General features: G+C 43.1%; 1 protein-coding gene across 1 annotated transcript in view; it reads right to left on the bottom strand.

The window, feature by feature from the left end:
• SUCO (SUN domain containing ossification factor) overlaps window positions 1-24,434 on the bottom strand; it is a 121,723-nt gene that overhangs the window by 1,919 nt on the left and 95,370 nt on the right. The window contains exons 17-23 of the mRNA XM_061584762.1: window positions 14,828-14,912; window positions 13,067-14,200; window positions 12,334-12,421; window positions 11,655-11,759; window positions 4,989-5,140; window positions 3,675-3,766; window positions 142-197 (exon numbers count right to left, since the gene is read on the bottom strand). Of these exons, the coding sequence (XP_061440746.1) occupies window positions 142-197; window positions 3,675-3,766; window positions 4,989-5,140; window positions 11,655-11,759; window positions 12,334-12,421; window positions 13,067-14,200; window positions 14,828-14,912 (1,712 nt within the window). The remainder of the gene's footprint in view (window positions 1-141; window positions 198-3,674; window positions 3,767-4,988; window positions 5,141-11,654; window positions 11,760-12,333; window positions 12,422-13,066; window positions 14,201-14,827; window positions 14,913-24,434) is intronic.

Genomic DNA, 24,434 nt, shown 5'->3' with positions numbered 1-24,434 from the left:
CATCACGCCCCATCCAATTAAAGAAAGCATGATTCACTTTAAACGCAAAGACACACACACAGTGCAAGTGAGCTAAGGACAAACTCCTGTCTACCGGCAAGCACCTTAGTTTTCAGTACAAGTTTCTTTATAATAGAATACCTTTTTTTCTGGGGAAAACTTCAGTGGCTCTACAATGTACAAGTCATCTGGGTCCACTGAAAGGAAAGGGGAAAAAAATCAGACCATACAAACACAGTACCACCTTCACACAGATCTGTTAGTCTCCCTTTATTAATACAAAGTTGTATTAAAAGTGAACAGAAGCTAAAGACTAAGTCTACAACTCAGTTCCAAATATGTTTTACATTAGATCTTGCACAGTTTTGTGTATGGCCTCAACACAGCTCATCTTTCTTGAAAGATCTGCAGATGAGATATGCAGTTACTGGTGGCCACCTTGTAACTGAAAACTCTGTGGCTAAGATCTAAGGAGTTTGCTATTCAGGGAAATCCTACTCACTTGTCCAGATAGGAGCAAACTGCAATCACTGTGGTACTACACTAAAAAGGTCACTTTGCTCTCCATGTAAATAAATCCAAAATATGCTGCTATCCCCTACTATCAGAGCAAAGTGACCAATACTAGTTAAGAGATATTCATTTAAAAGCATACAATGAAATGATGTTAGCAATAGAAATTTACAGGTTAAACCAGAAATTTTGTTCTTTGAGGAAACAAGGACAGCTTGCTTGGGGAAGGCAGACCAAATTCCTTATCTGGGGAAGGAGGGGCTTTCTCCCTCGCTACCTAGACATGACATTTGATCTCAAAAGGTACTGAAGGTTTAGGACAAATGGCAAAAGTAATGGAAGCAAGGTCTAGTTGTGGCTGCACCTTGGGGTTTAGCTAGTTATATATTGAAAAATGAATATATCAATGTAATAACAGTATGTCCCAAGTATAGTTAATATGGAGAGGTCTAGATGTAGAAAACTGATAAGTAGTGAGAGCAGAGGACAGCCAAGAGGGATATCTGAATTCACAGGCCATAAGCAGCTGAAGAAGGAGCAACTAGCATAATGTCATCCTTCCCTTGAGAAGAACAGAAATCCACAGATAAGACCAGAATTTATTTCTCCTCTCAATGGGGGGATAATAGTCAGCTTTCGGGATATTGAAAAGCAGTACACCCCTAGGTGAGAATCCAAAGCCAATAATTCTCCAAAATGCCTGCAGTACCCATTGGAGTATTCATTGTCCAAATTCTGAAGACATGACAGTATTTATTACATAGTGCTGGGGTGGGAAACCTATGGCTCTCTAGATGTTGCTGGACTACAACTCCCATCATCCCTGATCACTGGGCATGCTAGCTAGGGCTGATGGGAGTTCATTTATTACATTTATATCCCACCTTTCCTCCAAGCAGCCCAAGGTAGCATATACAGTTTCCCATCTCCTCATTTTATCCTCACAATAACCCTGTTATGAAGGTTAGATGAGAGATGGTGACTAGCCCAAGGACATCTAGCAAGCTTCATGGCCGAGTAGGAGTTTGAACCCTAGTCTCCCAAGTACGGTCTAACACTCTAACCACTATACCACACTGGCTAACATGTGGAGGGCCACAGATTCCTCATCTCTGCTGCAATACATGGTGATGGTAAGCACAGATGACTATGTAGCTACCTGGCAAAAAGCTGTTGTGGCACCTATACCTCTCAGTGGGTAAGGCACTACCGGGAACAGAAAGGTTACTGGACATGTAGGCCTAAACTATGCAGTCACACAGCTATCTTGCTATGGAGACCTTCCTACCCAGGGCTGATTTTGTATATGAAACAAGGACAGATCTATGCTGCCACATAGATTTGGTCCTGTTGATATAGAATTTGAATACTCTACATATACCAAGTATGTGCCATTCCTAAGGAAAAACTATCAGGTAGATCCACAGTTGGCTACAGAATTGGACTCAAAGAGTGCTTATCAATGGTTCCTTCTCAAACTGGGGGGAGGTAAGGAGCAGGGTACCGCAGGTCTCGATCCTGACTCCAGTGCTCTTCAATATTTTTATTAATTTTATTCAGATGAGGTGCAGGGAATGCTTATCAAATTTGCAGATGATACAAAATTGGATAGCTAATACAGGAATACTAAATTAACATTCAAAGGGATCTTGATAGGCTGAAGCATTGGGCTGAAAACAGAATGAAATCTTAAGAGGAATAAGAGGAAAGTTCTACACCTAGGAAAAAGAAGCCAAATGCACAGTTATAAGATGGGGGATACTTGGCTGAGCACTACTACATGCAAGAAGGATCTTGGGATTGTTGTTGATCACAAGCTGAGTATCAGCCAATAGTACGATGTGGCTGCAAAAAAGGCAAATGCTATTTTGGACAGCTTTAACAGAAGTATAGTTTCCAAATCGTGTGAAGTACTAGTTCCCCAATCGTGTGAAGTACTAGTTCCCCTCTGTTCTGGTTAAGCTCATCTTGAGTACTGCATCCAGTTCTAGACACCGCAATTTAAGAAGAATGTAGACAAATTGGAACAGGTTCAGAGGAGGGTAACATGAATGATCAGGGATTGGAAACAAAGCCCCATGAGGAGAGCCTGAAAGAACTGGGCATGTTTAGCCCTGAAAGGAGAAGACTAAGGGGAGATAAGATACCACTCTTCAAGTACTTGAAAGGTTGTCACACAGACGAGGGCCAGGATCTCTTCTCGGTCATCCCAGAGTGCAGGACATGGAATAATAGACTAAAGTTATAGGAAGCCAGATTTTGGCTGAACATTAGGAAAAACATCCTGTTAGAACAGTACAATGGAACCAATTACCTAAGAAGGCTGCCGGCTCTCCAGCCCTGGAGGCCTTCACGAGGCAGCTGGACAGCCCCCTGTTGGGTCTGCTTCAATTGGGATTCCTGCATTGAGCAGGGGTTGGACTCAGTGGCCTTAGAGACACCTTCTAACTCTAAAATTCTATGATTCTAATTCTTGCAGATAAGATTCAGAAAAAAGTGAAGTGCTGAAACTGCAAGAAACAGGTATTATCTTCAAGGCAGAAACTTGGTATTACTGACAAATGGCTTAGCTGTTGGGAGGAGATAAATCATAATATGGTATGGGCTTTAAACAAACATTTTTCCTAAACATTTGAAAAATTAAGTACCAGTGTGTCAACCTTTGGTTCCATGAATGCAATGCTGCAGGACCACACAAGGAGACTGCTTTGTGTGCTGGGGCCATCTTTAATCCTTTTATGATTATGTAATGATCCATTACTCTGGATGAGTTGAAAGATCAGCAAGAGGTTCAAATATCAGCCAGCTTGTTTATCCCTTACTTTAGCTGCACTCCCTGATTTCAAAAACAGAGCCGTCTATTCTCCTGCTGAAAGCACACTGCTAAAATCCCTCTGTGAAAAAAGGCTGCTTGAGTCAATGGCACTTGGTGGACCTGGGGCAGCTCCATTATAAATCAGCTGTCCAATCATGATAGTTCTGAAAAGCTTGGCCACCTTGTGGAGGTATTTCATTGCTCAGCCCTTGACCAAGTTACTTCTAAATTAAACCAACACAACTATGAGTTCTTTTGCTATCACAAAATAATTGTTCTGTATCTGAATACAGACTTTACAAAACAACGCTGTACAGACAAGTAGCTGAACCAGTGACATGTCTACCTTCTTTATCATTTAGCTGAAAAGACTGAGATCTGGTGAGTGGAAAGGAGGTTCTTCTCTTCAAATTCGTATCATCATAGGAAGAAACACATCTGTAGATGAAAACACACAAACAACAACTTTGTATCCAGATAGGCAAATAAATAATATCCATCACGCCTTATTGTCATCCTTAGGATTTCCCTGTCCTAAACAAAGGCTACCACATAGGGAAAATTCTCAGAAATCTGTCATTTAGAAGCTTTAAGCTCCAACAGAACAAAAACTTAGTGTAAAACTATTTTGGTCCCATTTACCAGCTTCATCACGCAGGAGGAAGTTATTTGTATATGAAAGTTTGCAAATCACCCATTGTGTACTATAGCATTCAACCACAGATGTCACAGGCAAATCCTGATGTCAATGAAATACTCATTAGTAGATTTGGGCTTGCATTTATGGCAAGGGATCCATCAAATCTGGGATGTTTATCACGCATATCTTTCTAAATATTTTTTGCTTGACAGGATGCACAAATCGAATCACTGATGGCATTTTTGCAGACATATGTGAAGGAAAAGTTTACCATACATTCCTTTTCAGTGACTCCCAGAAGGCATTCTAGAACCTTCAGAATAGCCTCTCCCTCTGAACAGAAAGCAGAGCCCAACCAAGATGACCCTCTCCTTGAGGGAACTATCTAGGTGTAATACAAGCTTGCTTGAGTTCTTATCTGCTCTATCCCGGGAGAGGAAGCCTCCTGGGTGCATGCATGAACTTCTATATGCAGAACTTATGCTTACAATATGTAGCTGATATTTATTTATTTATTTATTTAGTTCAATTTTTATACCGCCCAAAGCCCAAAGGCTCTCTGATAGGCAGAACTTGAAATATTGCAGCCCTACCTGGTACTAAGTTCCTGCATTATAATGACCTCAAACAGACAACTGACCTCAGATTATCTTTGAGAATTAGTATCGTAATACAGCACTTCTCTATCACCCCACTGTTTCTAATGTGCTGGAAGACATAGTTTTTGGCAACAAATGGTGAGAGAAGAGATTGACTATAGAAACACTCACAAACTCTAGGGAAGACCACGAATATAAAAGTCATAACTAAAACTGGTCCCAGGCTATGGTCTGGAGGCACGTTAAGGCCAGCTCCCTATTGAAGCTAAGCAGGGTCAGGTCTGGTCAGTGCCTGGATGGGAGACCACCTGGGAACCATCTGTAAGCCACCTTCGGTTTCTAGCATGAAAAGAAAGGTGGGGTATAAATAAATAAATAAATAAATAATAATAATAATAATAATAAATTGGAAACAAGTTACCTTTTAGGACTGGGATAGTGATTACTTTTGGGAACTTTTGAGAAGTAATTATTCAACTCTGACTTATTTCTGCAACGCTGCACAAAAAGCATCAAGCCCAGGATGGCACAAAGCATCAAGGAAATCACAAGGTAGCTTTGACGATCAGAAACCTGAAAAAGACAGATTTAAAATGTTAAATATGAAACACATAGATGGAATTGAGCAGCTGTAACATGATAATGTGATGGTCCACACGCAATGCTACCATGTTTCTATCAACAAGACCATTTGTCAAGAATGGCATGCCACCTCTTTGAATTTCACAAAATCCGGAAACATTACAGGGTCTTTTAGTATTCTAGTCCTTTTTGGGGTTGTTTTTATATGATGCATCCTTTCTAAGCGTTAAAAAAGGGACTCCTAGTAATATCCTCCCATAAACAATGTAATATACAGTAGGGGCCCGCTTCCCGGCGTTCCGCTCATGCGGCGGCTTTCCTCCCCTTTTTTAAAGCCGCTTTTGCAGCATTTTTGCGCAACACTCCCCATTAAAGTCAATGGGGTTCCGCTTTACGGTGGGGGTCCGGAATGGAACCCGTCGTGTAAGCGGGGCCCTACTGTACAAGGAAATGATCTTGGTGCAAAGAAACCTAGGGCTGCAACAATAAAGTATAGGAAACAGTTTCAAAACCAAAAGTAAACTGAAACAAAATATAACAACTGAGCAAACTGTGTCTAGCACTTGCACATATGTATCAAGTACCAGTCATGAATCAAATACATTAGGGCCCCGCTTTCCGGCATTCCACTGATGCAGCGGCTTTCAATCAGGGGAAATCCCCCGTTTTAAAGCCGATTTTGCTGTTTTGCGGCATTTTACGGCATTTTGGCGTCATTTTTGCCCGACGCAACCCATTAAAGTCAATGGGTTCTGCTTTACGGTGATTTCCACTTTACGGTGGGGGCCTGGTCCCTAACCCGCCATATATGCGGGGCCCTACTGCAGTATGATATAAAACAACAAATTCACGGAAAATTACATTAAAATCTGGCTACTTTCTAAACAAATCAACTTCAAACCATGGATTATGATTATGAAGTTGGCTTACCTAACCAAGCAGAGTTTGTTTTAAACCGTAATCTGTGGTTCATATGTAACACTAAGCAAAGATTCTGTGAAGCTGAAAGTAGGTGCTAGGGGGAGAGGGCAAATTCAAGGTTTCATTCAGGCTCCTTTAAGCATGTAGTGATAAACCATTGATTAGCATTATATGCTAATAGACTCACAGTCTTCATCTATAAATTAAAGGGTCGACTGGTTTATACTGTGGCCTTCAAATACATTATTAGGGCTGCTTACAATTAAACACACTACAAAAAGTAAAATAAGCGAAACTCAGCAAATCTATAAAAGGCAACATAAAATAATTCATCTATTTTAAATGTTTTGATGGCTTACCATGAAAACGTACTCAATTCTGAGCCTTGAGGGAATTATCTAGGTGCAATACAAGCTTGCTTGAGTTCTCACAGTCAACTGACACCAAAACCCAATCCCTGTTACAAACCCCGATGTCATAATCCTGGAGTCAGATTCCTTTTCTTCACTGAAAAGGGAAAGGGCATGCAGGGCCAGCTCCAGAAGCTGTCTCAAGATGAACCTGCAGGGCCTCTCCCCCCTGCCCTGCCAGAGGATGTGGCACTGCCTGACTTTGAGGACTCCACTGCGGGAGACCCAGGAACACTAAGCCCCCCCCCACTCCACCACCGTAGGGGACTACTGAGAGGGCTCTGCCCCTTTAAGTCAAGAAGCATCTTGCAGCACAGGTGGTGCTAACAATTAGGGGTGGCATTCAATGCTAGTCTTGCTCAGAGTAGATCCACTGTAGTTCATAAATACCACTAATTTAGACTTATGACTAACTCTAGACTAGTTTAGACTTATGGCTCTGATCCTCCCCTGGAGGAGTGATGGACAGACTGAGATGGTCTGCCCCCAAAGACTAATGGAATCCACAGGATTCCTGAATGCCTTGGGGAAGTTCCCTGTAGATAGAGCAGGGGACCCTGTTGAAGCCCTTGTCCCACTGTGGAACAGTGAGGCGTGTCGGGCTCTGGCATTGTGGAACCCGGTTTGCACCTTGGTACACTAGTGAACTAAGAGCAATGAAATCCGGCCTGATATGGACAAGGTGCTTGTGATGATGTGGCCAGCAACATGTCTTCTCGACCCTTGCCCTTCTTGGCTTATTCAAGCTTGCCGAGTGGATCCAGGGTGTGGTCAACACATCGTTGTGGGAGGGAGTGGTTGCAGCTACCTTGAAAGAGGCAGTGATCTGAAAAAGCCCACCCTGGACCCATTCGTTTGTAACAACTACCGCCCAGTCACAAATACCCCCTTTTTAGGGAAGGTGATTGAAAGGGTTGTGGTGCAGCATTTGCAAGTACTCATGGTTGAAACTGATTATCTTGACCCGTTCCAGTCTGGGTTCAGGGCTGGTCATGGGACTGAGTCGCCCTGAGGGATGGTCTTTATCAGGAGAAGGACCGGGGGGGGGGTGCAACCCTGTTATTCTTACTTGATCTCTCGGCGGCTTTTGATATCATTCACCATGGTATCCTTCTGGGCCGACTTGGTGAGATGGGTATTGGAGGAACTGTTTCACAGTGGTTCCAATCCTATCTCCAAGGTTGCTCTCAGAGAATAGCATTGAGTGACTGTCTTTCAGCCCCCTAGCAGTTGTGCTGTGGGGTGCCGCAGGGTACCATCTTGTCCCCCATGCTGTTTAACATCTATATGAAGCCCTTGGGAGCAGTCATCAAGAGATCTTGGGTGAGATAGCAGTATGCTGATGATACCCAGGTCTATTTCTCTATAAAAGCTCTATTTCTCTGTAACAGCTGAATTGGGAGAGGCCGTGCAAGCCCTAGACCAGTGCCTGGATTTGGTGGTGGGCTGGAGGAGGGCCAATAAACTGACTCTGAATCCTAGCAAGACAGAGATGCTGTAGGTTAGTGGTTGCCGAGTTTGGATAATTGGTCAGTTTCCTGCTTTGGATGTTGTCGTACACCCTCTGAAAGAGCAGGTCCATATTCTTCGGGTGCTCCTGGATCCATCTTTGTCACTAGTGGCCCAGGTAACCTCAGTGGCTAGGAGTGCCTTTTACCAGCTTTGGCTGGTAAGACAGCTGCGACCGTTTCTGGACCAGGGTAGACTGACCACTGATATTCATGCACTGATAACCTCCAGGCTAGATTACTGTAATGCGCTCTATGTGGCGCTGCCCTTGAGGCTAGTCCGGAAACTGCAGCTGGTGCAAAATGCGGTGGCAAAACTGCTCACTAGGGCAGAGTATCGCCAACATGTCACCCCACTGCTGAAATAATTGCACTGGCTACCTATTAGCGTTTGAAGCCAGTGTGGTGTAGTGGTTAAGGTGTTGGACTACAATCTGGGAGACCAGGGTTCGAATCCCCACACAGCCACGAAGCTCACTGGGTGACCTTGGGCCAGTCACTGCCTCTAGCCTCAGAGGAAGGCAATGGTAAACCCCTTCTGAATACTGCTTACCACGAAAACCCAATTCATAGGGTCGCCATAAGTCGGAATCGACTTGAAGGCAGTACATTTACATTTTACCTATTCGCTATCGGGCTAAGTTCAAGGTTCTAGTTTTGCTGTACAAAGTCGTATACAACTTGGGAGCAGGACTGCTAAAAGACTGTCTTTATCCCTTATATACCCAGTCGATGCCTGCGCTTGGCAGGTGAGGGCCTCCTGCAGATACCATCTTATCAGAAGGTCCATTCTGCACAGCATCGGAAACGGAGCTTTAGTGTAGTGACACCTACCCTTTGGAATTCCCTCCCCTTAAGTATTAGAAAGGCACCATCTTTTTGGTGCCTACTGAAGACCTTCCTCTTTCAACAAGGCTTTTAAGTAGAGACCTTATCCCAGTCTGCGTCTGGGTTGGAATTGTTTTTTAACACGTTTTTAAACTTTTTTTAAAAATAGATGTTTTAAAGCTTTTAAAAAAAGGTTTTTGAAGATGTTTTGTTTTTTAAAAAATTAAATGGTTGTTTTGTTTTAATATATTTTAAAGTCTGTTTTTATGATGCGTTAAAGTGTTTTTCGTGCTTTTGTTTGCTCCCTGGGCTCCTACTGGGAGAAAGGGCGGGATATAGATTGAATAAAGTAAATAATTTAGGTTAATTAATTTCATTGGGTCTACTCTGTGTAAGGCTTCGATGAATGCCACACAAGGTTGCACTTGCTGGGCTACTCTGTATTTATTCATGGATAGCCCGCCCTTTCCCCAGAACTGGGACTCAAGACGGTTTACAAAAATTCAAATAAATAGTTAAAAACCTACGAGTAAAAATACATAAAATTAGAATTAAAATGTAATTGAACTATCTATAGAATTAAAACCATTTAAAACATAGTGATTAAAAAACACACAAAACCCAGCAAACCAGCAGCCTATTAAGAGCCCTTATATGGACTCAGTCTCGGCTCTTTCCTTGCTGGAGACACGTCAGAGCTCAGTGTTCCCAGAGCACCGCCTGAGCCTCGCCTCGCCTCCAGCTGCCTTGTATCCTGCCTGAACCTTGTCCCACCTTTCCTCAGTTTACATCCTGGTTGGGCCTTGGCTTGCTGCACCACAGACAGCACCCTAGCCTAAGAGCAATTTACTCCATGGAGAAGACACTGCTTTGTACCGGGCTTGCTCCAATTCCTTGATTGCGGCTTTGGAACTTGACTCCTGCCTAGGTTTTGACTATGCATCTGCTTCTGGCCCAACTGGACTGAGCGCCACAATTTTAGTTATCATCTAACAGTTACATAGCACACAAAGTGTGATTTTACAGCACTGATGTCAATGACCACCTCATTTAAAGTCTTTAATTAGTTCTCGCTTATCAGGATGTCTATTATGGTCAAAACTAAACAGCAGCTGGATACAACAGTTGCCTGGTAGCTCCTTCTCTTTTGCAAAACATCCCTAGAAGGGGCACTCTGCAGCAGACAAGTGATGGGTCAGAACATTTAAATTCTTCCCTACCCCCCTCCAAAAAAAAAATGTTTACCTTGCACATACTCTTCAGTGTTTCAAGGGAATGCTGGAAAAGAGAACTCTGTCAGCCCCTTCTCCACTGAAAAGCACGTACATGTGGATGTGTCATATGGCTCCTCGATTCTAGCCAACAGCCAGGTTTTGGCAAAGGGATCAGCTCTTCAACGTTTTCCACTAAGCTACTTTATGTGATATGCATGAGCCTAAGGAACACTTCAGATAACAAGCTAGTGCATTTTATGTTCTTAAAATGGAAATGTTTAGATTTGATAAATCAGCTGAGAATGTGTACTTCAATTTATCCTAGGAATTTCCCTCAGAGGGAAAAGCTTTTCCTTATGTGTGGATCTGGCCAGAGGGCCACATTGTTATCTCCCCCACCCCTACCTGTTAATCACTTGAAGTCACAATTATGTCAGGTTACCTTTTTTGCCCACACAGGTCTTATTCTCTTCTGAAGCCCCTTTCAAGGTACTACTAGTGCAGCACTTTGCAAGGGGCTTAGCAAGACCTGCCGATCAGCTGATTATTAGATCTTGTGAAACTCTGTACACATCACTTTGCATAGGGCTTTCTAGACCCTATGCAAACCCCTAAGCCAAGTTTTTATCTGCCCATTAGCTATAGGGCAGGTGGATGTGGCTTATCCAAATGGCCTTGCAGGCCAAATGGGAACGCCTGATGAGCTTAATTAGGCATGTGGACTGGAGGTTTCCCACCCCTGCCCCATGGCTTCAAAACTTCCTATCTCTATCTAGTTCTAAGTTAGCAGTTTAGTGGTTTTTCAGCAGTCCAATCCTACAGGTTTATCAGACATAACTGTTCAAGGTGGTAGTGGTGGTGGAAGAGAAAGGATGGTATTTGGCCAGGGCCAATGATTGCACATTTTGAGTTGAGGAGCAAAACCCTCAAATGCTAGGAGACACAGCCTTTGGGCTTATGAGAGAAGTTCTGCCACAACTTGAGTTACGTGAAGCCATCCAGCTGAGCCAACACGTTTTCAGCATGTTATGTTTCTGTAGCTCATCCAACATATTCATGTGGCTCATCTTTCATAGCAGTCATGAAGTTTAAGGTATGCTTAAAGACTTTTAACAGCCCAGCTCCCTCAGCATGCCACTGCACATTGAGTACAAGAGCTATCACGGGTTAGGAGAAGACATCCTTGGTTATCTGAATCCATCTTTGATTCTGAATCCTGGTTGTGGACACCAGCCTGATAAATGACTGGGGCTCAGACTCTTCAGCCCACCCACACAAATTATGGCAAATTCAAACATGTTGTTTGAGGGCAAAAGGTGCTAATTTAAGTCCTCATGCATGTCATTTGTCTTCAAATACAATGCAATATTTTTAGCATTAAAAAATCAAGTATTAATTTAAGGACCCTAAATTGGTTTGGAGGTAGAGAAATTTGTCAGACTCTCAAAGGCTGATACATTTATTGTCTAGAAGGCTGACTGAAGTCTCTATGACACTAGACCCACTTCTTTCCAAATTTATCTTCAAATTTGTGTATTGTACCCAAATACACAACTATTTACAAGCAGGAGTTACGAGTTTAGCATTCCATTTGTAAAACATTTCCCCATATCCAGCTTTTTACCTCTCTTTTTAGTTCAGCCACAGTTAATGACAGATTGGAGACTAGCTGTGTAACGTTGGTCAGCTGTGCCTGTAGAAGCTGAATGGCCTCCGTCTGCTTCACATCCTAGGTTAAGAAGAGAAATTAAGTATCCTCTCTCTTTTGTCCTAGCTTACCACACAAGTAACAGGCATTCCCTTGTTTAAGACAGATAATGAAGACACACAAGGTGAGAGAACACGTGAATGGAATAAACTAGGGGTTCCTTCTCAGACTGTTTTTAAAGACAGCTGACTATCAGCTTCTTCTGGCCACAGGTACACCTCAGTGTAGTAGAATGGACTAGACTGCCCTTGAGGTTTTACTTAAAGGACTATGTGATGCATAGCACAATTCTGCACCGAGTACAAAAATCAATACCTCCACTCTATTGTACCCCACCCCTTTTAAAAAAGCTTCTAACTCTCATGGATAGAAACTTCAAGATGTGTTGCTATTGCACTCAGACTATTCAAATTCACAAGATGCTGCTATGGGAAGTTCACATTAATTTTTAGTTTGATCCAAGGAAGATAAAGTGGTGAATAAAACAAAATCTTGATTCTACAGGTTTCGTTTTGTTTCATCTTATGGCTGTGTCCCTTTTTGCACTGTTATCACCTTCTAACCAGAGAAACAAGGCTGCACAGAATAGACATACCTGCTGTTCTGCTATGCGTGAAGTATTCTGAAGTCTTATTACAGTTTTATTAAAAGCCTTCTGCATTTCTTCCATTTGCTTGCGGTACCTACAAAGTGAGTTAAACAAAATATTGGGAGCACTCGCTCTATGCCTTATCAATAGAATTTGCCCTCATCCCCACTGCCAAAGTGGGAGGGCAACTTTTCACAGTGTTGACCTTTTGCACTAACTGCACCTCCACTTAAACTGGCATAGCAATATCGGCCCTTCTGTATACCCCTTTAAAAGGAAAAATACTTTTCCAAGTAATGATCTAATTTAAATCATTTTTCTAAATGTGCACATTGGGCTTTTTGCACTATGAAGCAAAATGCAAGAGTTTGGGACACACAGAGAAGAAATCTCGCCCACTGCAATAAGGCTGCGCATCTTAGCCTTCATGTTTTCATAAGCACATTTGACAAGTGTCACTCTTAAGCATGTATATATATAGGTTTCTACACCACTTAACATAATTTTGTTAATATAAAATTACTCAAGTCTCTTATTAGGGGCACTCTTGTTTCCCTACTAAGAAGCTTAGAGAATTATGTCCCTATGAATATGAGTGACCCAGTATTTCCTTTAAGACTTTCTGGACTGACTAGCTCATAATCAGGATGTAAGAAGTTGCTTAGATTCACAGATTTTCCTCACCAACTTTTTAAATGTCTCAGAAGTGAAAATATAAGGCTTCCATTGCTACACATACCTTTGACTAAGTTCTTCCAAGTAGCGGCTACTCAGAGACATATTTACTTCTAGGGCTTTAATGCGATTATTGAGTCTCATAAACACAGATTCTTTTTGGTTTGATCCATGAACAAGATTCCCATTTGCATAACCCAAGTCTGTGGAATTCTGCAATTCAGCATAGAAGTCTGTAGCAGTTCGTGGCAATCCACCAGAGATAGGAATAGCAAGAAATGTTTCCTCAGCTGTCTGCTCATCATCATCTTTTATTTCCAAAGAAGATGCCTCCACAAGAGACATCACCTGCTTTTCCATTTCTGAAGAAGTAACTTTTGCTTCCCTCTCATAGCTTTCTATGGATACTGTACATTCAGAATGGGGAACAGTCTCTGTTGGTTTTGAAATAAGTTCAGTAGAGCTTTTTTCTTCTGTGCTCATTTCCTTGAAATCAATTACAATATTGGTTGCAGATGGCTTCTCTGTAACAGACCCTACAACTCCATCTTCTTCAGAAGGACTTTGCTCTTGAGAAGGTACATCTGGGCTTTCAGATGCAGCTTCAAGTTTTGTAGGTTCTGAGGATACCTCAGTTGTAGACAGTGATTTAGCTACTGTAACATCCAAGAAAATGGACTGAGAGACAGTCTGTGGATGACTGGGCTCCAGCTCAAAAGCACCCTCCGTCTGATTGATCATAGCCTCATCCAACATGCTACTTAGGGCACCTACAACAGTTTCAGTTGGCTCTGCAATTAAGGTGTCCAATTCCTCTGGAAGATGCTCATGTACCAATATATGCAATGATTTGGTTGGAACTAGCTGGGCCTGCCAACCAGCAGCAGAGTAGTATTTTCCCCAGCTGGTATCACTTTTGCTGCGGTAGCGATGAAGCGTTGCTACTGCTGAACACCACTTGTACAAATATTCTGAAAAGCTGGAAATACAACAGACTGTCACTAGGTCATAGCAATAGATTTGTGTTTCAAACTCAAACCATGATACTTCTTCTTCTTGTTCATCACTGGGCAGTAGGGTCACTGTTGACTGACTTGCTTCCTCTTCATATTCATGGACTAACTGAACAATTGGGCTCTCTCTCATATCTAAGACTAAGAGCTCCTTATCAGTTTGTGGTATCTCTGAAGTAACAGGCCTATAAACAGAAGTAGAGAATTAGACATCAAGGTGAAGTTCAGCATATCCCTAAAAATTCAGCTACCTCGGAAATTACTACCAGTTCCCACACAGGGCAGACCCTAGCTTTGGAAAACGGTCCTGCAATTCCATGGATGGCCTTAGTTTTGCATCAAGATCTTGTATACGAAAGGGTCACCAAAAGCCATGAAGTTGTTTCTGAACCAAACATAATTTCTATATTTTGAATTTAATTGCAATTGTTCTGGGAAGGGGCTTGACTGGGAAATGCAAACAAGGGGGAATGGAGCTCTCCCCTGTGCAAAGCAATAGAGTTAAAGTGACAAGATGGAGATTTAAACTGCTCTAACATAGAACTGGATTGCTAGTGGCTGCAGGAAAGACTGACTTAGAGAATGACATGCCATGTTTGGGATAGAACCCGGGAAAAGGATGACCAAGCCAAGAGTCATGAATGTGGGTGAGAATAGACAGAAAAAGTGTGGGTGTGGGGTGTCTCATAGCACTATACATTTTTTTGTCTTATCTTAATGTTTATTTCTATTGTGTTTATAGTCATTGCAATCAGCTAAAAGACTCAGGGACTGGGCAGGTTAAAAATCCAACACACAACCAAATCACTTACTCTAAGGAAGGAATGGTGGTTGGCTCCGGCAGTTTGGATTCTGCACTGGAAGTAGAAGATGTATTTTCAGAGACACTTTTATTTCCTATCAAAAAGACATGCAAATTTAGAAGACACAAAGTTCCATATAACAAGACTGTCACCTATACAGAGAATAAAAATAAAAATGAAATGCCTGTTAAATGAGTTTGTGATAATAAAATCAAGAACACTGTTTACAAGGGGAAAACTGAACTTGCAGTATATTTCAGTTCACAGAGGTCCCTGGGTGGGACAGTCCTCTGCCTTTGGGAAGTTATCTACTCTGTTACTAGGCAGGGTCGTTAGCAGGAAGTGACACCCAAAGAGAGGCACTTTCTCCTTAGTTCCCAGACCAAGCCCAGAATGAAAAGCAAATCCCTCAATCCTAACTATAACAAGAACCTACGCTGCAAATTGAGAGAGAAAAACTGACACACAATAGTACCCTAAACCACCAGTCAGTTCCCAATGGGGAGCACTATCAATAAACAGAATGAGTCAGGAAAGAAGACTTGAAATATACTTCCAAACCAGTGGCCTATACGATCCAATCCTGAAGCCTAGACTCTATCGCCCCGTATGATGTTGTTGGGCTGCCCCTAGGGCAGGAGGTCACAGTCCAGCAGTGGAACACATGCTTGTATCATCAGAAAGTCCCACGTTCAATCCTCAGCAACTTCAGATAGGGCTGGAATTGGGAAAGACTCCTCTCTGAAACCCTGGACAACTACTCCTGGTTAGACCAGACAATACTGAACTAGATAAACCAATGGCCCAACTCAGTATGAGGCAGCTGCTGTGCCCACAGTCTTCCCCAACTGGTGGCTTCCAGATGTCTTGGGCAGCAACTTCCATCATCCTTGACCATTAGCATGCGCCAGATTGAGGAAGGCTGCTTTGTGGGATGGGAAGCTGCCCCAGTCTGAGACCTTTCAGAATGGCAATTTACAGCAAGTTCACATTTTTTTTCTTTGGAGATTCTGGGGCAGGGCAGCCTTACTTAATTACTTACCAATTAATTAAATTTATATCCTGCCCTTACTCCCAGTAGGAGCCCATGGTGGCATATAGTTTTGGAAGACAGAACACATTCTCAAGTGGGAATTTTACATTTTATTCCTATCTTCTGAGGTATTCATTATCCTTCCCTTTTGTTCATCTGCAAATTTGAGAAGGATTCCTTCCAGCCCTATATTGAAGATTTCCAGGTGACTGCTTTACACACCAGCTTGATATAGAGACAGGACCTGTAAGCTGTAAAAGGTAGTAGTCTCTCAAGGAATTAGCCATTTGTTTTAACTGATTTTAATACTGCATTTTTAAATAGGTGTAACTTACTCTGAAACTTCATGGTGAAGGGTAGTAAAAAGTCTCATAAATAATAATGACAAACCTGCACACCTAGATGTCAGACAGGTGCGGGCCCTCGACCAACAGGCAATAATAGAATTGGAAACCATGAGAACCAATGGAATGAAAATGAGATTTGTTTTCAGACACTTCTGTCCTAGTTCACATGTCTAATGGCACCTATTTGTACTCCTTTTTCTTTCTGTGCAAAGGATTAGGGCAGAAAGATGGCAACATAATCTCTATACCTATGAAAAAAGGAATCAAGGAACAAATGGACCCAGTGTAAAGATGACCTTAAACCTAGGGAAGGGACAAAATTTATTAAACTCTGTGAGACAACTGAGTTTCTACCTCAAAGGTGTTCTAACAGATAACTCCTTAAGAGGACCATGGCTGTGAAGTGGGGTTTTGGGACAGCATTCAGAATCATGTTCTTATATCACGAAGGGAACAATGGGAGGATTCAGAAGACCTTACAAGTCTCCATACATATAGATGTACTATTAGGCATTTCTCTAGTATCAGCCATAATAATGGGATAGTGATCACTTGACATTTGAGTGCTAGTATTCAGACCCTTGTCTAGGCCCACCTGGAAGAAAGGAACAATCACTTGCAATGGACTGATGTGTCTCATCTTACACCAACAGGAAAAAGACTTGCCAGATACCATTGGAATCCTTATCAGTTGATTGCTTATAACAGTGTTGTGTTGTTGATGATAACCACCACCACCTCTGACCTACTTAGTAACTGATGCCACAACCTCTAGGCTGTCAGATACAGGATCCACAGCTAAGAGTGCCTCCCTGGACCATGTGAGAGGAGATCATTCCTTGGTGGGAGACACCAATGAGGCCAAGATGAGAGTCTGGAAATGATAACTATTGGTCTAGGGCAAGTAGATGATCTCCAGCAACTGTCCTCTAATTTTCTGTATGACTTGAAATAAGAGCTTAATGGACAAGAACATACAGAAGTTCTTCTGGTCAATCTCTGCTTTGGGCATCTACTCCATATGCCTGTGTGCAACAGAGCTGGGAGAACATCTGACAGTTCTCTAGAGTTGTGAAAAGATCCAATTTTGTATGATCCAAAGCAGGTTCTTGGGTGCAGTCTCCATTCCATCTTGTGCAGAGACTTTTGATTGAGCCATTCTGTGGTGAGAGATGTCATTCTGCCTAAATCATGAAGTTATGGGCCTCTTGATATAGCAGTCTTCTCAGATGTCCCCTTGGTAATGTACATGTGCCTTCAATAACACATCCCTCTTCTTCATCTGAAGCAGGAAGGCAAAATAGTATCACCTTTATGGCCCCAAGTTCCAGAAGGTTGATAACATTTGGATTTTATGTCAAGCTATATGCCCTAAACCACTGCTGGGCAGATAATGCTCTCCAGCAATGGAGACCGGCATCTATTATCATTAAAGAGGCAAACAAACTCCATGAGGTGAGTCACTGCCATTAACCGTTCCAGGGCCATCCACCGTCAGTTCCTGGTAAAAGTACGGCCATCTTCTGTGCTGCCTAGTCTTGGAATGAAAGCAAGAACCTCTAGAGCATTCTGATAAGGCACAAACATGCCCAGGAGTTTTGTCAGTGTCATTAAGTACAAGTGAGTGGCAAAAACTGTCCAGCTGGTCATTTCTGCAAGCCTGCATATTGGTTCTTGAGAGAGGAACAACATGTTCCAAGTTGAACAACAACATGTTCCAGATGTTGAATCTGTTCCAATGGTGTCAAATACTCTTATCCACATTGATAATAAAACACGTCATCACAGATACAAATGCTGGTTCAATACCCCTGTTAATATTTGGGTGTTACCGGGTTTAATAGCACTTTAAAGACAAACAATGACCAATGAAAAGCATTGGAAGTGGCTATCTGCTTAACTGAAGCATCAGAAACTCCTCTGTGACTGGCAGATTGGTATATCAAGGTACTCATTAGATACATTAATGCAGCCTTTCCCAACCAGTGTGCCTCCAGATGTTGTTGGACCACAATTCCCATCTTTCCTGACCATTGGCAATGCTGGCCGAGGCTGATGGGAGTTGTGGTCCAACAACATCTGGAGGCACACTGGTTGGGAAAGGCTGCATTAATGTCAGAAATCCTCATCATGCACTAACATGGATCATGTAGATACTGTCCAAGAGTGTTGTTGGTTGAACCAACTGAGATGTAGGATTGCTTGCACATTCAATTTTCTTGGATATTATTGGAATGGGGGGGCGGGATTAAGATTGGGGAATTAAGATATTGAAAATAAAACAGCCGATATCATAATGCCGTTGTATAAATCTATGGTGCGGCTGCATTTGGAATACTGTGTACAGTTCTGGTCGCCTCATCTCAAAAAGGATATTATAGAGTTGGAAAAGGTTCAGAAGAGGGCAACCAGAATGATCAAGGGGATGGATTGACTCCCTTACGAGGAAAGGTTGCAGCATTTGGGGCTTTTTAGTTTAGAGAAAAGGTGGGTCAGAGGAGACATGATAGAAGTGTATAAAATTATGCATGGCATTGAGAAAGTGGATAGAGAAAAGTTCTTCTCCCTCTCTCATAATACTAAAACTCGTGGACATTCAAAAAAGCTGAATGTTGGAAGATTCAGGACAGACAAAAGGAAGTACTTCTTTACTCAGCGCATAGTTAAACTATGGAATTTGCTCCCACAAGATGCAGTAATGGCCACCAGCTTGGATGGCTTTAAAAGAAGATTAGACAAATTCATGGAGAACAGGGCTATCAATGGCTACTAGCCGTGATGGCTGTGCTGTGCCACCCTAGTCAGAGGCAGCAGGCTTCTGAAAACCAGTTGCCGGAAGCCTCAGGAGGGGAGAGTGATCTTGCACTCGGGTCCTGCTTGCGGGCTTCCCCCAGGCACCTGGTTGGCCACTGTGAGAACAGGACGCTGGACTAGATGGGCCACTGGCCTGATCCAGCAGGCTCTTCTTATGTTCTTAAGATTCTGGATCAACGTGTCTGTGGGAAAAGGCTTGATTCCTGAACCAGATATTAAGAGTGCTGGTGGCTTGTGCAGTTGCCATAGCTCTAGATTGGTTGAAACATTTGTGGTTTGGCTTGATGGTTATCTCCCTCCTCTTTAGTGTCTGTAAAGCTTCTTTTTCATTGTTGGTTTTCGCTAAAATGGTATCCAGAGTTTCTGTGAAGAACTTAGATCCTGGGAAGGTTTTCAAGATGGGATTGTAAACTCATGGAAACTCTGGTGGAAAACTAGACAGTACCCAGGGAAGAGTCCACTAAGGCAGCCACAGACAAGACTATCTTATGAAGTTTATCTTCAGGTGTTACCAAAAAAAAGGCTACCTCCAAAGACACCAAATTGTTGCTAAGTAGATCAACCAAGAAAATGGGTAATTAGCCATAGAACCACTGTGCAGAGGAAGATCCTAAAAACATTTCTTGAGGATAACATCTTTGTTGCACAAATCTCTGGCTGGGAAGGCTAGTGCTATCCAAAACAAGCCGATCTGCTCAGAGTGGCTACTGGTACATCTACCAGTAGAGACTTACATCTGCGCATGCTGACAAATGCTACGGGTGGTGATAGTCAATATGGTGCTCTGCAGATGTTTTGGACTGCCAACATGGCCAATGATCAGGGATGATGGAAGTTGTAATCCACTACATACGGAGGGCATCATGTCGGTTATTCCTGTGCTTGGATGTAGAATTCTACACCCAAGAAAGGTTTATTAGCTGAGTTCTGCCTATTCCATTTTAAACTACCTTGTGAAAATCTTCAGGGTGTTGTATCAAGAATTATTATTTTTTTTAAAAAAGCCTGCAGAAAGAAAACCTCCTCTCCCTTAGCTGCCTCCCAAAGGAGCTCATAATCTCCTGATGCATCTCTGTCAGATCCAGTACTCAGATAGTTTGTGGAATAACTCAGATGGGAAGAGGTGGTCATGATCTGTTTCTTCCAGTGTTTCCTCCTTCGAGCATTCCCTCACTTTTTGGGGAGAGGTCTGTCCAGCATGTTGTGAGCGGGCATCTGATTTTGAGAAGGTATCCAGCTGGCTTTTACAGCTCACTTTGGATACTTGGATGACAGCTGTTTCTCCTTCAGCCGAGGAAGAGACCGGCAAAGGTAGCCTGCCTTACCCACTGCCCCGGGAAGTCAAGCTCTGCAATGCTAGCTGCAGCCAGCAGTTCCCAGCTGTCCGAAGATGCTCTCTTTCTGACTTGAACATTCCCAACAGGAGGTAAGGAGAGAAATGATGCTCATATATTTATATGCAGCCCATTGCTGCCTTTCTTGTGCTGCTGCCCCTGCCACCAGAGAAGCACCAGTGGTTGGGGAATATATTCCACCCCCCAAAATACCAAAATATACTGGGGAGGGGGGGAGAAATTGGGTTTTACTTACAAACTGCCTGCTCTCCCCTCCTCCCCAATTGCTTTCCTTACAAGGCAGAAGGAAAAAGCAGCACTCTCACGGGAGTAAGTTGGGCTTTTTAAAGGAAGTGTTGAGGAAAGTGCAAAGGTTGCATGGGGTCAGCAGGAGATAAGAGCTCTCTGGACAGGTTCATCGATCCTATGTCCATCTGTGCCTGCTGGAGTCTAGGTCTTGCTTAGTCACTTCGCTGTGGGTCCAATGCAGTAGTGAGAAGCCCACCCAGGTGGCAAAGGAGCCCCCTTTTGCACTGCCTCCCCCATCTTGGCACTGGACACCAAGGCGCTCACTTGTGGGCGATGGTGACAGCTTGGACAAAGCGCACGTGTCCCCACGCACACAGCCAGCCACGGAGTCCCTTGTGACACTTCCTGTGCTTTCTGCCAGGCCCTTCAGGTACCTCCAGTGTTTACTGTTGGAATAGTTTCCCTTTTCCCTTCACCTATTTCGAAATGTTCCCCACCTGCCTCACCCACCGCCAGCAGTTTATTTCCCGTCCCATACACGTCTCTCTCATTTGGCGCTGACTGCTAGTTTCTGACGTTGTAAGTCAAGTTTTTGTCCTTATCACTTTCTGCCTTTGTTCCATGTTCCCATCCTTTTTTAATTATGGTTTTTGTTTGAGGGGCTGCGTTTAGGATCTTGCCAACCTCTCTTTTAATGATCTAGTGACAGCAGGGGTAGGGAGCTTGTGGCTCTCCAACTGCTGTTGACTACCATTTCCACCAGCTCCAGCCAGCGTGGCCAAGAGACAGAGGGGCCACAAGTAGCCATTCCTGGTTTATACAATGCTTTCTTGTGTTTTTCTTCACTATTATCTATGAACTTTCTACATTGTTGTAGGTATTTTTCCTTCAGCTTGATAATATACTTCTGAAATACCTCTATTCTACTTTAGAAACATTCATAAAATTCCTACACAGACCCCTATGAGAGTCTTGATTATTGGTGCTTGAGTAGTTTTCTCCCCTGCTTGGTAGGTTTGCTTTATGTGTTGCTGCCTTGAGAGTGGGGGGCCTTTCTATTGACTTTGTAGTATACACCCCCCCGGCAAAAAAAAGAAAAGAAAGAAGCTAGAGTGGTACAATGGTTAGTACCTAATATACAGATTTGCACACAAACAGAAAGGGCAAGTCCTCCCCACTCCCTTCATTTTTAGATGCATTTAAAATAACTACATACAGTGCCGTGCAGCAGTAACCAGACCCGACTAATGCTCTCATATTACTGAATTACAAATGGTACATTGTAATTTCATTCTGTATGATATTTTATTTTGAAACACAAACTCAAAATCAATTATTGTAAGGCGACATTGGTTTTATGCTGGGAAATGTTTGTAAGAAACAAAAAACTGAAACATGTTGCTTATTTATTTATAGATTTATATCCCACCCTTTCTCTGTAGGAGCCCAGTTGCTTGCATAAGAATTCAACCCCCACACATTAATATTTGGTAGAGCAACCTTTCGCTGCAATAACATGTTTAAGTCTTTTGGGGTAGGTATGTACCAGCTTTGCATACAGTGTCAGGGGGATTTTGGCCCATTCTTCTTGGCAGATTCGCTCCAGGTTGTTTGGACGTCGCTTGTGGACAGCAATTTTCAAAGAGCGCCACATATTCTCAATGAGATCAGGACTTTGACTCGGCCACTGTAGGACATTCACGTTTTTGTCCTTGAGCCACTCCAGTGTTGCTTCAGCTTATTCTTGGGATCACTGTCCTGCTGAAAAGTGAATTTTCTCCCAAGCTTCAGTTTTTGAGTGGACTGAAGCAGGTTCTCTTGCAGTATTTCCCTGTATTTTGCTCCATCCGTTCTTCCTTCAATTTTAACAAGATGCCCAGTCCCTGCTGATGAGAAGCATCCCCACAGCATGATGCTGCCACCACACTTCACTGTAGGGATGGTGTGCCTTGAGGCATGGACAGTGTTAGATTTGTGCCACACAGAGCCTTTGAGTTTTGGCCAAAAATCTTGGTTTCATCTGACCACAAAACCTTTTCCCACATTGTAGCTGGAGCACTCTCATGCTTTCTGGCAAACTCAAGACATCCTTTCAGATGGTACTTTTTTAGTTACAATTTCTTTCTTGCCACCTTCCCATACAGGCCAGTGTTATGCAGAGCTCTTCATATGTTTGACTGGTGCACCATTACTCTACTCCCAGCCACTGGACTCTGTAGCTCCTTCAAAGCGATTGTTGGCCTCTCTGTGGCTTCTCTCACAAGTCTCCTTCTTGTTCGAGTGTTGCGTTTTGAGGGACGGCCTTTTCCTGGCAGTGCTTGCGTGGTGTGATGCAGCTTCTACTTCCTGATTATTGATCCAACTATGTTCACTGGGATATCCAAACGTACCATTTGTAATTCAGTAATATGAGAGCATTGGTAAGGGATCTGATTACTTCTGCAAGGCACTGTAAATAGTAGTAGGGGTGTGCCAAAAGCTCTGTGTGGGGTCCAAATAAGATGAATTGGGGTTTCTTCCCTCCTGAGTCAAAGTGTGATGTCAATATCCCCTTTCCCCAAGTTGGACTAAAACCCTCAAAGCCTTGTATCACTGTTTTTATGCTGTATAGTTCTATATTTTCATATATCTCTACATTTCTCTAGGACAACAGGATTTGCAAGAAGTGAGGCTGTCCAAAATGTTGCCAGTGGAGCACTGAAGAGCACTAGATATTTTTTTTTTAAAGTACAGCAGTGGAAGATTTTTTTTAAAAAAATCTTCATGTAAGTTCTAAAAGCTTAATTAGTTGTTTTAAAATCCTCCTTTGCTCCTGGACAGCTGCAAGGCCTACATTTGAGGCCTGCAAAGTCTAGCACTGTAAAAGTCGGTGTGAAGCTTGAAAAAAAATGTACAAGCAAGAATACACACCACTCAGTCCCCTCAGCAAGAATGAGACAGATCCTCCCCAGGGCCAGTTCCAGGTATGACTGGGCCCTTGGGCACCAGCTTGCCCCAGGCCTGCAGTGCTATAAGGCTGAACATCCCCACCTGATATAGGCGGTGTTGGGCTTAAATAAGCCCGCCCACACCAACCTGTCATGTCAGTGCATCAGTACGCACATGCCATGCTCCACGTGTGCACACCTTGCATCACCTCAGAGAGCGGCGTCGGCATCGACTCCTTAGGGACACGTCCCCCACTACCATCTTGGGTGATGGCAGACCTGTGCACAGTGCATGGGGCTTTCACGCTGATGCAACAGGTAGGTGGGGTGCGCAGGTTTACTTAACCCCTGCGCTGACTGTACTTGGGGGGTGGTCCATACTGGTCCATAGGAGCTCCTGCTTTGCGACCCATGGCAGCGTCAGGCTGCTGAGTCCTGCAACCTGATGCAGCTGCACCCAATGCTACCATGGATGGCGCAGCAGGAGCTTCAGCGTCCCATCCTAAGTAGGGGCCTCTCAGAGGCCTCGGCCAGGGCCCAACCTGGCTGCCTGCTAGTACTGGCCCTAATCGCCCCTCCTGTCAATAAGTGAGTATTGGAGGAAAGTGAATCCTTTTTACTTCCCCTGCAACAAGCCTCTGAGCCTATTTGTCTGTATTTTGGTGAGATTAATCCACTCTGGGAGACTCCTATTTCTGTAAATTTCATCGACTTTGGCCAAAGGGAGAAAATTATAATCATTTTTAGATTTTCCATTACAGTGAAAGGGAAAAACAGAGCTTGGCTTTAATTCAGAGAGGCTCAGAATGTGAAAGACAGGTCAAAGCACACGGAGAGCAGTAATTCAGAAACAGATCAAAATTTCAAACAATGCAGAGATACAAGATGAATCTTGGGGGTCTATGCACACTA

This window comes from Rhineura floridana, chromosome 1, assembly GCF_030035675.1.
Source record: "Rhineura floridana isolate rRhiFlo1 chromosome 1, rRhiFlo1.hap2, whole genome shotgun sequence".
NCBI lineage: Eukaryota > Metazoa > Chordata > Lepidosauria > Squamata > Rhineuridae > Rhineura > Rhineura floridana.
Note: the sequence above shows the minus strand (reverse complement) of the source record. Positions and strands in the feature narration are given on the sequence as shown.